At 38.1% G+C, this 15,416-nt stretch overlaps 1 protein-coding gene across 1 annotated transcript in view; it reads right to left on the reverse strand.

The window, feature by feature from the left end:
* Positions 1 to 4,243: 4,243 nt before the first annotated feature.
* Positions 4,244 to 15,416, reverse strand: part of Arpp19 (cAMP regulated phosphoprotein 19) — a 19,981-nt gene continuing 8,808 nt past the window's right edge. Inside the window, exons 3-4 of the mRNA XM_005347627.3 lie at positions 9,088 to 9,210; positions 4,244 to 5,328 (exon numbers count right to left, since the gene is read on the reverse strand). Of these exons, the coding sequence (XP_005347684.1) occupies positions 5,158 to 5,328; positions 9,088 to 9,210 (294 nt within the window). The 3' untranslated portion in view covers positions 4,244 to 5,157. The remainder of the gene's footprint in view (positions 5,329 to 9,087; positions 9,211 to 15,416) is intronic.

Raw genomic sequence — 15,416 nt, forward strand, 5'->3', positions numbered from 1 at the left:
GAGCAGGAACAGCTTGGAGCTACAGTAGTGACACCAGACATGCTGGCTCATGCCTGTAATCCCAACACTCAGAGGCTAAGCAGGAGGGTTGCCCTGAGTCTGAAAGAAGCCTAGTCTACAGGTCAAGTCTGAAGTCAGCCTAGGCTAGAGACCCTGCCTTAAAAAATATAATAAAAAGTATTAGTGGCTTTGAGCATGGTACAATAAATGTCTGGGAGTGTTGGTCACTACTTCCCCTCAGGAGGAAAAAAAAAATGAGGAGTCTTTGAATGCCTGAGTGAAGTCATGGAGGTATTTAGAAAGTAAGACTATAGAGAGGGGCAAATTTAAGGAGAAAAAAAAAGCTGGTTACACGTTGTTTTCAATCTTCCTTACAAAAGCTCACCTTTCTCCGCTTCTTCTCTTTGTAAGAATGAAGTTTCCTTCACCAAAAAATGCATTTTTTTTTCATTCCTCCCACCCATCCTCACAGCAACTGCTACTTACCACCACCTGAACACTCGTCCCTGCTGTGCCGCTCACACTCTACCCTGAAGAACTCCCTGCACTAGATGTTTTAGAACTTTACTGAGATGGTCTTATGAAGCTGTGTTCAAGGATGATCTTCAACTCCTGATCCTCCTTTCTGCCTCCCTATGAGGTTACAGACATGTACACCCAGACCCAGCCTATAGTGATAGGAACTGAACCCAAGATTCTGTGTATGGCCGGGCGGTGGTGGCGCACGCCTTTAATCCCAGCACTCAGGAGGCAGAGGCAGGCGGATCTCTGTGAGTTCGAGACCAGCCTGGTCTACAGAGCTAGTTCCAGGACAGGCTCCAAAACCACAGAGAAACCCTGTCTCGAAAAAAAAAAAAAAGATTCTGTGTATGTTAGGCAAGCATCTACCAACTAAGCTATATCCTCAGCCCTGTAGACTTCCTGAAACTATTTCTACCTGTCTCTTTCATCTTTCTTTATCTAATATTCTATACACAAGATAACAGCAGGGTTTCATTAACACATTTAAATTAAGATCTAAGATCACAATTTCTTCATAGTGGCTTAACTTCAGAAAACATTAACAAATAAGACAAAACTGCATATTAAAATCAATAAAAATTAGGTAGATCCATTTATTTTGGGTGTATTTTACAAGTATAAGTTTAAAAGGGCTATTTGACAAACCAGCATTAGCCACCAACTCTACAAACATCCTTAACAAGAAAAGGCAATTGTGTTGGCCCTTTGCATACAGGCAGTGTCCTATTGCATATCAAATGGCAGAGATGCAGTGACAGATTTGAGGGCATAAAGGAGTTAGATTTCTACTGCTATTTAGTTGATAAATACCACAGAAACATACACGGATGGGTGTCACCACCACCAGTGATTTACAGAATTGAAACCTATGGGTCTACCTACTTAGAAAGTTGGAACTAGTAAGAGTATTCTGTTGTCATCTATTCATAAAATACTATAGGTTTCTTTGATCCTAATTTCTAAAAGTTGTATGAAAAGTTGGAGAAAGAAACCCAGGTAAGACTGACAGTACATGCCACGTGAGATCAAGATAGTGCTTTAGAAGATGTTAAGTGTGCCGAGTGGTGGTGGTGGTGCATGCCTTTAATCCCAGCACTTGGGAGGCAGAGGCAGGCGGATCTCTGTGAGTTTGAGACCAGCCTGGTCTACAAGAGCTAGTTCCAGGACAGGCTCCAAAGCTACAGAGAAACCCTGTCTTGAAAAACAAAACAAAAAAAAAAAAGAAAAAGTTAAGTGCTTACAGTGGGCTTCAAGGATGAACATGGTGACAGAAATGGGTTACAATGTATGGAGTGAGTTTGACAAAGCCTTGGTCAGGACTGCTCTTCCCACAAGATACCTGTGTTTGACCACCAAATACTAAGTTTAGAGCAGAGTTTGGGTTGATAGTTCAGCTTTGGTAAGACAGTGACATATTAAGAATACAAGTCTGGGCTGGAGAGATGGCTCAGAGGTTAAGAGCATTGCCTGCTCTTCCAAAGGTCCTGAGTTCAATTCCCAGCAACCACATGGTGGCTCACAACCATCTGTAATGAGGTCTAGTGCCCTCTTCTGGCCAGCAGGCATACACACAGACAGAATATTGTATACATAATAAATACATTTAAAAAAAAAAAGAATACAAGTCTTACTTGGCAGTGGTGGGGATGCCTTTAATCCCAGCACTCGGGAGGCAGAGGCAGGCGGATCTCTGAGTTTGAGGCCAGCCTGGTCTACAAGAGCTAGTTCCAGGACAGGCTCTAAAGCTACAGAGAAACCATGTCTCAAAACCAAAAACAAAACAAGATTAAAAAAACAAAAAAACAAGTCTTACTTACTAATGACTTCCAATAAATACTCAGAGGTATACTTTGGGCACATCAAGTAAAAAGAGCAACTAATTCTAACTGTGGAATAATAACAAGAGGAGGCCTTGCCATGACTGCTTTAAACAGTCTGGACATGTTTCCAGGTCAGCAGTACAAAATTATCTAACAACTTGTAGATTACAAAATGTCCCCTCAATATAACCCAATGCTATTCCAACTAGACACGAGCTGCAGCTGTTAGTCAGATGTAGCCTTCAAGGTATTTCTCATAGGAGTTACTGAACAAAATAGACTTTAGCCAGTTTGCCTTTACTATTTTTATCAACTTCAGTTTTACTCTAGCATTAAAACTAGTCATTCCTTAGACACAACTTTGACATACAAATGGACAATTAAGCTCATTTAACCAAAGTCTTCACTAAATGATGACCAAAAATCCTGCAAACATGTCTACAATAAACTGAGTTTTGAAGCAGAACAAGACAGGAAAATGTAAAACTTCTCTCAAGCACCAATAATGGAAGCTATGCAGCTATACGTACACATCCTTAACAGGTCTTTCCTTCTGGAAAATCCTGAGATTTTACTTAAACACTGCTACTTTATAGAAGGCAGGTTGGTTCAGTGAGGAAACTTACTTTTGATAGTGATATTTTATTTGGGGCACTTAGTATTTCACAGATCCTCAAGTCTTGAGGTAGGTTAAAGATCAGTGTCCTATTATACAAATCAAAACTCACGCAGGCATTACTCACTTGTCATAAACTGAGTCTGGTAGACAGGAAGAGTATGGCCACTCTGATTTCAGATGCATCTAATGAACTTAACGGTGTGGGCTTGCAAATATCCATGGGGGGGGGGGACTAGATTCCAATCCTATGGTGAATTACACATATTACAGAATAGTCCATTTGCTCATTACAAATGCATTTACATAAAAGTGAGCTGTAAAATTACCAATATGAAGTCTGGAGTGTGTTGCTTTTCTGCCCTTCAGATTGAGTGGAGGACTAACCACTAGTGCGGAACCACAGGAAAGCGGGTACATAAATGTAGCCACAATACAAAATGATGCCTGGATTCCCATAGTGGGGTAGGTCTCATCCCAGCCCAAGATGAAGAGAAAGAATAGTATCAGCTTAGGCTGCTGTGGCTCAATATGGCTCCCCAACACCCCGAGGGAAGAGCTGTAAGAGAACAGTAAATGTGTCCCAAAAAAGTGTGCTAATGTTTTCACTAACACATAAACCACAAGTAAAAGTAAAGTGATATTTTATTAAAATGACATGTATAAGAGAAACCTAATTTTAATGTTTAACTACTACATAAATCACTGTAATTGTTAGAAGCCCAAATTCTCCTAGTTCATTCTAATTACTTAAAATTATTTACCAGAATTCAGCTAATCCTGACAGTTTCCTAGACCAATCTTTTCAACTACTTGCTTCATTATAAAGTTCCCTTAGGGATAAGAGTGTAGTTCCATAGTACAGTGCTTGCTAAGCACATGTAAGACAGTGGGTTGATCCTCAGCATAACAAAAAAAAAACCCTCACAAAAGTCCTTTTATTTAAGCAAGTTTAAAAAGTAAAGACAAGATATGTATGTTCTCATATAAATGGAACGGCCCAACACAAGTCACAGAAGCAAAAGAGAGAAGATGGGGGTTGAGAAGAACACAGAAGGCAGAGAATGCAAGCCTTTAACTTTAGTATCCCCCAAAGTTGAGTGTGGAAGTAAAAGTTTCTACATTAAGAAAGTTTATATAAATTATATGAATTGTAATTTTTTGTAAGAGTCAAAATGAAATGTTCTGCATAGAACAAAAGATATGCCTAAGCAACATATCATATTTGTACAAGGCCACTGAAAGTCATGAATATTAGTAACAAATAAAAATGCTTAATTCTGTATCAGGGTGAGTAGATTTTAGTTTGGTATCCTAATAAGCTCAAGATTGTAAACTATTCTTATACAAAAGCAGTAATGGTGGGCAGATTTGTGTAGGAAGTCTTGTGCTTCTGGTTGGCACATTATCTACTTTCTAATATGGTGAAATTAATACAGACATTTGTAAAAGGTTGTGCAAAACTATTGTATTTACAAAAATGGCACAAAAGTGAATGCAATAGTCAGTGCACATGCACACCCATTCACGTCTTCAACAAAGAAAGCTGTCTCAAGACTGCAGAACCGAGGAAGAGCACTAGCTTCAGTGACAGCTGGTAAGCACTGGAGTCACACAAGTCACACCAGAACGGGCAAATATCGCCCAGGTAAGATGCTCTTGTTAAAGCTGAAACAGCAGGTTTAAGGCCGTCAAGTCCAAGCAGTTATTCAAATCTTTTGCAGCCCATTTACTTGTGTTTGAATTATGTGACTTGTCTTCCAACTTGTGGTCTTAAACTTCTGTCTTACAAAATTCAAAAGGAAAATACAGAAGAAATCAATACAACAGAGGTTCTATTAAATAAGAGTAACATACAAAGCTGTAATTAAGAGGAAGTAAGGAAAGCCAGAACATTAAAGCTGTAAAACTTGCTTGCTACTTGTTGGAGCCAGCCCTACACCAGCTAGGTAATATGTACAATTATTATAACGTCAATTACTTAAGTTGCTGTTACATGTCCTTTGCATCAGTGCACTGTAAACTAACCAAAACCTCTACATATGTATGCTCCCTTACAACAGCAGCACACACTACCACTATCTGCAAAGCTGTCAGTCTCGAATGACAGAGTGAGTGAAAGGAAACAGAAAGTGGGGAAGGAACATAGTAAGGAGAAATAAAGGACATTCGAAGACTCATGCAGTTCAGCTCTTTTAATCAGCCAGCCAGCTTGCTAGCAACCAGGGATGGTTTCCGCTGAGGAAGGTCCTGTGGAGTGGGAATGTGGTCACCAGTGACCTCTGTCTTATCCGGGGCTGCAGCAGGAAGCTGCTTGTTCTTCATCTTTGCTTTCGCCATGTTGTAATCCCCAGAATCAAAATACTTTTGCTGCAATCAAAAAACAAAAAATTAGATTAGAGTTTAAAAGTTCTTCATATCATTGGACTGATTTTGGATGGAAAAATGAAGAAACCATAGGCCTCTCACACCATGATAAAACTGGAACGATAGCTTAAGGACAACCAGGGGAATTTCCTTGAGGTCTGTCTGGCTTATATCCATTTCTACTGAATGTCTGCTATACATAAACTAATGTTCAAGAGCTAGTGAGAGATAAAAAATGGTCAATTAAAATCAACCATCATAACAACTTTTACAATCAAAAATAAGGTTTGGTCATTAAAGTCTGGGTTTGGCAAAATGAAATAATAAAATGATGAAATGATGGCCTGGATAAATAATGAGCAGAAAAAAATTTCTCCGACTTCAGAGTCCCTAAAATGAAGTAGCTGAGACTCACAGTTAGCATAAGGCTACTGAACGGCCTAGGAAGCAGGTCTTATTAGCTGGCTCCCCCTTTTTGATAAGCCAGATCTGTGCTATGGCCAATGGATCTATGAACAGAAACTACTTTTTGGATAGCACTGTACAAGTTTTATATGGAGCAGTTATCAGTGAGATGCAGGCAAGGTATGTCTGAGGTTGCTGCAGTATCATTTTTGTATGATGCTTTAAAATGAGTGTAGAATTCTAATGCCCCCAAATCAAGAAGCTGCTTCTAGCTAAGTATGTGTGGCAGACCTGGAATCTCTGCATTCGGGATGTGAAGGCAGGAAGACAGATGCTCAAAGCTTGCTTCAACTATGTGAAACCCTGTCTTAAGAAGGAAAATGGAGCACTGCTGGCATATAGACAACAAAGCAGTCTGGTAAATTTCTTATGTGTGTTACTTAATTACAAAGTAAGAAACTGAACACTACAAACTAAAATAAATAATTATATTTACTTATTTACTGGGTATGTGTGTCAAGAGAGTCTATGTGGAGGTCAGAGGACAATTTTCACAGTTGGTTCTCTCACTCCACCTTGTGAGTCATGGGGACTGAACTAAGGTTGACAGGCTCGGCAGCAAAATGCTTTATCCTTTCTCATCTTGCATGCCTAAGCACCATAAAATTTCCTCCAATTTAATGAACTCAGTTTCTAACTAGAACTGTTTTATACTAAAAATCTTGATCATAAAAGGATCTCATTTAATTGCATATTGGGATGCTCTGCTGAAGAGAATACACAATCCTCAATTTGGAGTCTTTGTGCAGCAGGAATATGAGAGCAAGTCTGAAGTCAGCTTGAGCTACTTAGTAAGCTCCAGGCTAGTGTGAGCTATACTAAGACCCTATCTCAAGTAATACAAACTCCTTAAAACCAAATGAAACATACTTTAGATCATATGGAAGGCAATCTTACAAAAGCCTCTCTTCATATTCATTCATTCATTCATTCATTCATTCATTCATTCGAGAAAATGCCTCTTGTAGCCCAGGATGCCTGAACTCTCAAGTACTGACATCACATACATTCCACCATGCCTAATTTCCCACTAAAATTGAGCAGCACTGACACTATGTATGTGATTACCTAACATGACAAACTTTAAAGTCATGTTTATTAGAACTGGGTCCTCAGTCTTGGTACTTTACAAACCTTACAAATACAGGAAATTATGCACTAGACTGTTCAAATGCTTACCCACTCTGATGGGTTATAATTCATCATGTACACAGTATTACTGTTAAAAGTGCAACAGCAACAACAAAAAACCTTACTTCATTGGCAGTCTGAGAAAATACAGAACCATTCAAACATTCACATTCCAAATTCTACAGAATTATTTGATTCAAAGCACAAAAAGCTTATTCCATTGATAGTTTGAGAAAATACAGACTCATTCACATTTCAAATTATATAGAATTATTTGATTCAAGTGGCATTTACTTCATTTCCAACTGTTTACATCTACAATACCAACTTTAAGATACATTAATTCATTAAGAGAGACATACATGAATCTAATCTACATGGGAAGTAGAAAAAGGCAAGATCTCCTGAGTAAATCTGGAGTGTGGGGATCATGGAACAGGGTAGAAGGGGAGGAGGGAGGAAGGGAGGGGAAGCAGAGGAAAATATATAGCTCAATAAAAAAAGAAAAAAAAAAAGATATTAATTCTGCTCTGGAGAAACCATCTCTTAACTAATACTAATAACCAGTCAAGTGCAAACATGAATTTGATGCCCAGGATTATACATGATTGATTATGTCATACCTGAAAATATACCTAATCGTACAGTACTGAAAGCAGACAGTACACGAACATTTTGCACATTCCTAATGAATGCAGTTCTCACTGTGAGATTTCTATTTACCCACTACATGATTTTTACAATCATTTTATATAACCACACATTCTATTTTGTTGACTGATTATAACTTAGTATTTCTCTGATGATGAACAATAAGCCTGCTTCTAATTATAGTAAAAGCTTTAAGAGGGGAAAAAAAAGCTTCAAATTTGAAGATATTTTTCTCATACTGAATTATATTCTAAAATTAATTTATAAGATCAGTCAATGTAAATACTTCCATAAATCTCCCATAAAACACTTTGAAAATTAAGAGTAATGATTTTAATGTTTATACAACACAAGTTATCTATTAGTTACATTTAATTTCAAACTCAGCAGCAGGAATTATTCTAAGTATTTTCCCACTTTGGCTGAAGTTAGTACGATTTCTATCATGCATGTAAACAGTCATTATTTTCTCTGTTAAATTCCTTTATTTAGAGTCATGTTAATGTTTTTTAAGGTTCCGATATTTGGATTAATTTCCCTACTAGATTCTGTTTTATGGTACAGAAAATTTACATTTTTTTATATTTAACATAATTGTCTATATATTATTTGAAAGATGTGAATCCTTTCATTTCCCAAGTTTAAAAACACATTATTTGTTGGTATCTTTAAAAATCACTTTTGGAGTTCAGAGTTGAGAAAATAGTTCATATATAACTATGGTGCACACATACAGACTTGTTTTTTATATATAAGCAGTGGATACCAATACACTTAAGGTATTTACTTAAAAAGAAATATAAAAATCTAGCATCTTCTACAATAAGTAATTGTCTTCCACATATACTTCATCATTCATTCTCTGATCCTCATATAATAAAGAATTCAAATGTGCTTTAATCCTAATTTTCTAATTTTTTTCAAGCAGAAGGAAGGAGTTGAGAGAAAATTAAAACAAACGAGTAGCACTACAATTTCAATGCTAAGAGATAATGAAATATTTTCATTAATTTGAACTACTAAGATTATAATGTGGATTAAAGAAACTATGAAGCAAATTAGATGATTTTATAAAGGATCGTAAGCCTCTGGATGTTATGTGGGGCTTGTTTTCTAATAGGTAAGCTTTAGTAAGGGTGGTAGGGTAAAAACGCCAGTTTCTAGACATCGGTTCTTTCTGAAGAGAAGAGGGAGAATGGTCATAGAAAAAATACAGGGTAGGTTTGAATTATGCCTACAATTAGTTTCTTACAAAGGTGACAATATATCAATAGTAAATGAAGGTGGTGGTTACAGGACTTCTCTTACATTATCTGTACTATGCTACATACTTGAAATACTTATAATTTAAAACATTATAATTGATTCTTTTCATACATATTCATGGTATGAGGTATGTAAAATATTGACAAAGACAGACACACACACCTGAAATACAGAGATAAAAATGCAGACATTCACCTCAGCACATTGAGCTCATTTCCCCATGAGGGAAGACATTACTCAACAACTTACCCCTTTCTGCAATCGCTTCCTTAAGAAATCGGACCCGCCAGGCTTTTGTCCCAAGTGTGGGTACCTTGCTTTTAATTTTGCTTCTTCAGCTTTCTCTGGACTAGTTACTTTATCTTCCATTTCCTGAAATAATTTCAAATTATTAAAACTCAGATTTGAAAATAATTCACCTTTTAATATCTGGATTCTGACTTTTGTTGTTGACTGCAAAGTAATCCAGCCTCTGACTAAGACCAAGCAGAGGAACCTTCTAAGCGCCTCTGTCTTCCTTCTCGAATGTCCCATGTGACAGCTCTATTATAGCTGTGATGCATGTACAACACCCCACACACTGGATAAAAATACCGAGACAGCTCAGCTCTCAAGGCTTGCAGTCACTTTCAGTCATGTATAATACATTTCTAGTTAGTCTCCTTCTATGGACTCTTCAGCTCTCTGCCTATATTTACAGAATCTTCTTAATACCACCACAATCTAAGGCCTTTCTGATTTCCTATTTATTCAAAATCATGTAGAATTTTAAACTCCTAAGACTCTTTACTAGACATTAATAGCTGCCCAAACACCAGCATGTTTTTTCCTAACTAAATGAATTCAAAAGACCTTGAAGTCTGTAAAGGAGAGGAATATGTTCATTAATCCTCACATCTGGCTGAATGTGAGATTATGCCTTTAATCACAGTACCCAAGAGTCTGAGGCAGGAAGACTGTATAAAGTTCAAGGCCAGCCTACAGTGAGTCCCTATTTCCTACCAACAAAAGGCAAATTCCATTCATGTCGAAGAGACCACATATTTTTAGGTATCAAAGTACTTTCTAAAAAGACTGTCATTAAATTTCCCCTCCTGGGCTAAGGATTAAATTTGGGGGCACTCGGTTATACCTCTGGTCCTGTCACTGTCTGAAGATCATTTTCTCAAAACCTATCTTGATTTAGCCCACATTCTTCAAAATGTTATCTTTACAGAAAAGAATTTATTCATCATATCATGTCAAAAACAATAAATCAAGAAAATCACAGGCTTCCTATTATGGGAGATTGGGCAGCTGGCAAGGGCAATTTTAGCTATCAGACTCATTCTGAATGGCAAAACCTCACTTTGGCTCATTTTGAATCTCTAAGGTTATTTGTGAAGTAAAAATAGCCGAAATGTTAAATCTATAAATGTCAAGCCAACTGTTCTTACATAGCAAGTAAATAACTTACTTAGGAACTTTTCAATCTCATGTATTTTTTATTTTTTCCTCAAAATCACATTTATACATATTCTATTCCCTTCTGTATTACCAACACTTGGCCCCCAACAACTCCTTTATGCACCTCGTTTATGTCTTAGATTATTTTGAGGGAAAAGGTGCTAATGGCAGATACCCTTTGTTTTCTAATCTCTTTACATAAACCTGCCTTTTCTGTTTCAGATGTCCTACTTCTATCTTCTATGCTGCAGTTTCATATACCTATGTTGACTTCCAATCTCTTACTGTAGCCATTCACACATATGCTTCATACAAAGTTTATCTGTGTATTCAGCACAGGTAAGAGTCTTAATGATTTTTCCAGTCCTTACATTAAAGAATGGTATGTTCAAAAGTTCAAATGTGAGGTACACAATACAAACCCTGGGTAACTCTCAGTGCGTAAGCATATCAACATGCTGTTTATTACTGTCACATTTAAAAGCTAAGCCTTCATAAGCCCACTGGTATGCAAGTCTAGTTATATGCCCAAGTAAAAACAAAAATTAACTGTAATATCATCATTCATTAAGGAGTTTTATGTTTGTCTTTGAGACAGGGTTTCATTCTGTAGTTCTGGCTGTTCTGGAACTATGCAGACCAAGCTGGCCTTGAACTCAAAGAAATCTACCAGCCTCTGCTTCCTGAGGGTTGGGGTAGTTCCTAATTTTTTGCATGATTTCTGTCTCATAAAGTGTAGAACCTAACTAGGTAAAGATATGAAGATACTGCACTTATGTAAAGCTGGAGACGCTAAGACAAAAATAAGGTATGCAGTTTAATGCAAGGTGTGCTAGAGCCTTAGCGACATCTAGTGGCTGGCTGCTCACCCTTCACTACACAAATCTACTGCGATCCACTGGCATTCTCAGAACTGCACTTTCAAAGCAAAACTGGATGCGAGAACCTATTACTCTTGGGCTTCCCTGTCCAGTTAGCCCATTTTAAATATTGCTATTGAAAAGGAGCCAAAGGCAACTGCTGCCCTTTAGTCCCAGAACTTTCAAACCTTCCTGTCACAGAATCAGATTTTCTTGGGCCAAAAAGATTACACAGCAGCTAAAGAAGCTTGCCACATAAACTTGGCAACCTAAGTTTAATCTGTCTCTGATGGTGGTTGGTGAGAACCAGGTCCTGAGAGTTGCCTTCTGACCTTCACGTGTATATTGTAGCACACATGCACCCACACTCATGCTCACACAAGATAAAAATGAGGCTAGGCTGGTGGTCTACATATTCAGTTCCAGAGGCACGTCCACACAGAGACATTCTCATTCTCTCTCTCATATTCTCTCTCATATTCTCTCTCTCATATTCTCTCTCTCATATTCTCTCTCTCTGTCTCTCTCTCTCTCTCTCTCTCTCTCTCTCTCTCTCTCTCTCTCTCTCTCACACACACACACACCCCAAACCCACTTTTTTTGATAACTACTTGAACCTAGGACCTCAAAAGTTTGAGACCAATGACACCTCATCTCAAAACAAGGAGAGGACGACAGGGAGAAGACAGAGGTGAGAGGAAGTGAAGGGTGGAGGAAGGAAGAGGGGAATCTAATTCTTGAATGTCCTTGCCAATACGTAACACATTATCAATAAGTGCTGCTAGTACAATTTCCTAGATGAAGTCAAACTTTCTGTATTCAATAAGAGAAGGAAAGATATGAAAAGACAGACCTAAACTACACTTTAAAACTAAGTGAAGCACTATCAAGACTTCCACAATACTTTTCATGAACCATACAAAACCATTCTTAATCTACTGCAGAGGTTTTAGGACCTTACATTAAATAACTCCAAGTTGCTGGACTTTCACTAACATTCTAACACAGCTATAGATTTGCTTATATCGATATAAACGTGTGGGGGTGGGGTGCTGTGGCTGCTGGCATTTAGCCACTATTGCTCTGCTCTACATGCTTCCCCAAGCAGTACAAATAGAAAGCTAAAACTACATTTTCCAAACTGTATTCCAATGAGGTAGCAATGGTAGCTACAACAGATTGAAAAAAAAAAGTGTGGGAGAAAAGAACCCATTCTTCTCTTGATAATGCTGCTACAGAGCAGCAGGTCCCTGTGAGTTCCTCCAGTGGGGTATTCACAGATAATCAAGGGGTCTTGTAGCAGCTACATGGCAGTGGGGTAGAAGATGGCAGGCTCCAAACAGGACTTACTCCTACAGTCAGAGACATTCTTCAATCTCTGCCTCTGGAAACATCTCTATTTCTCCCCCTGTCCTTCCAACCCTTTCAAGAATTTGTAATCTAGCACCCCAAACCATTTCCTTTCTGTTTGAACTATGTCAAGTAGCTTTTGTTCTTGTCCACTTCATACGATGCTTAATAAAAGTCAAGTGGAATAATTTATACCTGTAATTATGCTAAAAATGGAAGCAGACTGAATTTGCTATGATTACAGATTCTTGAACATCAAAGACATTCTCGAACATTTAATTGAGCTAAGAAAGAAAACAAACTGAAGAAGGGAGAAAAAGATTTGAGATAAAGAGAATGAAATATAAAACAAACAAAAAATAGGTTACATATGCATCAAATATTTATACCCTAGATGTCTTTTGCAGGAGGGGGTAAAGGGAGAGATTCAGGGTCAGGGATGTCGCCCGCGTCAGAGAGCACAGAGGCCCTAGACTCACAATTTCCTGCATCTGAGAGGGAAGGAGGTAGGCAACAAAGGGCTGGGGTGTGGCTCAGTACAGAGCACTTGCCAAGAATGGGCAGGGCCCCGGGTTCAATTCCAAGTGCCGCAAAAACAAAATGAGACAAAAAAGAAAAACATACATCAGGATAGTGTTTTTAATTTACATGTTGTAATGTGGAAGTCGTGATGGGTTTATACTGACTGTCAAAACATGATAGGAACCATAATCTCTAGGTATATCTGTAAGGGAGTTTATAGATGGTTAATTAGGTAGCAAGATCTACCCTAGATGTTGTCAATATCATTTTATAGGCTGGGGCACTAGACTGAATTTTAAAAAGGAAGTGGACTAAAGAGATGGCTCAATGGTTTAAGAGAAGTTATACAATCACATACCATCACAAGGACTGGAGTTTGGATCCTAACACCTATGTAATAAGGCACACATTGTACAAACACTTGTCACTGCAGCTCCAAAAAATGTGATGTCCTCTTCTGGACTTCATATGTGCACTTACACACATGTTCACACATGCGCGTGTGTGCACACACACACACAAAATATGAGAAGAGGATAAAGGGAGAAAGAGAAAGATGAACACCAACATTCATCTCTGCTTCCTGGCTATAGCTGCATTGGCTCGTGCTACCATACATTCCTAGCCATCATGGAGTATATCCTCAACCTCTGAGCAAAAGTAAACCCTTCCTTTAATCGACTTTTTATCAGATATTGAGTCAGAGCCATGAGAAAATAAATTAATACATATGTGATCTTTTATTGTTTTCGGGACGGGTCTCTCTGTGTAGCTGTCCTGGCACTTGTGCTATAGATCAGGCTGCCCTTAAACTCATAGAGATCTGCCTGCCTCTACATCCTGAGTGCTGGAATTAAAGGCATGTGCCATCATCACCTGGCTTGCATAATAAAGTTTTAAATGGGGCTAACTAAACAAAACTAAAGCATAACATTTCCAAATTGGTAGTTTAGTAGTGAAGAAAAGAAAATCAATGGAGAAAGTTAATAAAATATTAACGGGACTAGATATTACCCACATAGCACCATAATAACAAAGGGACAAAGTAAACATGATTTGCTCAAAATGAAAAAAGGTGAGATGAAAAATAAAAACAAGCAAACAAACAAAAACACTGAAAATGTCAATGATCACAATAACCATAAAAGGACTGATGGACCTGTCCATTTAAATCTGTAGCTGGGAGCCAAGAGAGACAGTCATGCCTGTAATCCTAGTATTTGAGAGACAGAACCAAAAGGATTGCCACCAAGTCTATAAGCATGGTCAACATAGCAAGTTCCAGGACCGCCTGTTCAAAATGCCAAAAATAAACAAATAAATGAACAGATAAAAATTCAGACACAGAGGGGGCTGGAGAGATGGCTCAGCAGTTAAGAGCATTGCCTGCTCTTCCAAAGGTCCTGAGTTCAATTCCCAGCAACCACATGGTGGCTCACAACCATCTGTAATGAGGTCTGGTGCCCTCTTCTGGCATGCAGGCATACACACAGACAGAATATCATATACATAATAAATAAATAAATAAATAAATAAATATATTTAAAAAAATTCAGACACAGAATAAGAAACAACAACAAAAACTAATCACTTACCAAGTAAAATTTAAAAATGACAGGTAGAAAACAAGCAGGGGAAATAACATATTAAACAAGCTCTAATTGAATGCTAGTGCACCTATATTGAGTAACATAGATACTAAAGGTATTATTAGAAATATATAGGACAGCCAGGTGGTGAGTGGCATGCCTTTAATCTTAGGAGAAGGTGGATCTCGAGTTCGAGGCTAGCCTGAACTACAGAGTTAGTTCCAGGATAGCCAAGGCTACACAAAGAAACTCTGCCTCAAAACAAACAAACTAACAAACAAACAAATCAGGCTGGAGAGATGGCTCAGCATTTAAGAGCACTGCCTGTTTTTCCAGAAGACTGAAACCACGTGGTGGCTCACAAACATCTGTAATGAGATCTGGTGCCCTCTTCTGGCCTGCAGGAATAAATGCAGGCAGAACACTGTATACACAATAAATAAATAAATAAATAAATAAATAAACAAACAAACAAACAAATAAAGCGAGCTTAAAACAAACAAACAAAAAAACCCCACAAATACAGACGCCCTGCTCTCTGTGCGGTTCCCATGGCGGGCATGGGATGGCAAGTGCTACTTACTGGTACCCTACGATGAGAAGGTACAAGCCTGTGTGTTGTATAAAATGAACACAGGTGCCTGATCGTACAAGTAGGTCCCAGCACCACAACAGGGATCAAAGATAGTGTTGTTTTATCCTTTGAAGGAAGGAAACCTAACTGACACTAGAGGCCCACCCAGGAACAGTTCTGGTTGTTTGGGTTTTTTCCTTCTCTCTCTCCTCTCTCTCTCTCTCTCTCTCTCTCTCT

This window comes from Microtus ochrogaster, chromosome 5 (assembly GCF_000317375.1).
Source record: "Microtus ochrogaster isolate Prairie Vole_2 chromosome 5, MicOch1.0, whole genome shotgun sequence".
Lineage (NCBI taxonomy): Eukaryota > Metazoa > Chordata > Mammalia > Rodentia > Cricetidae > Microtus > Microtus ochrogaster.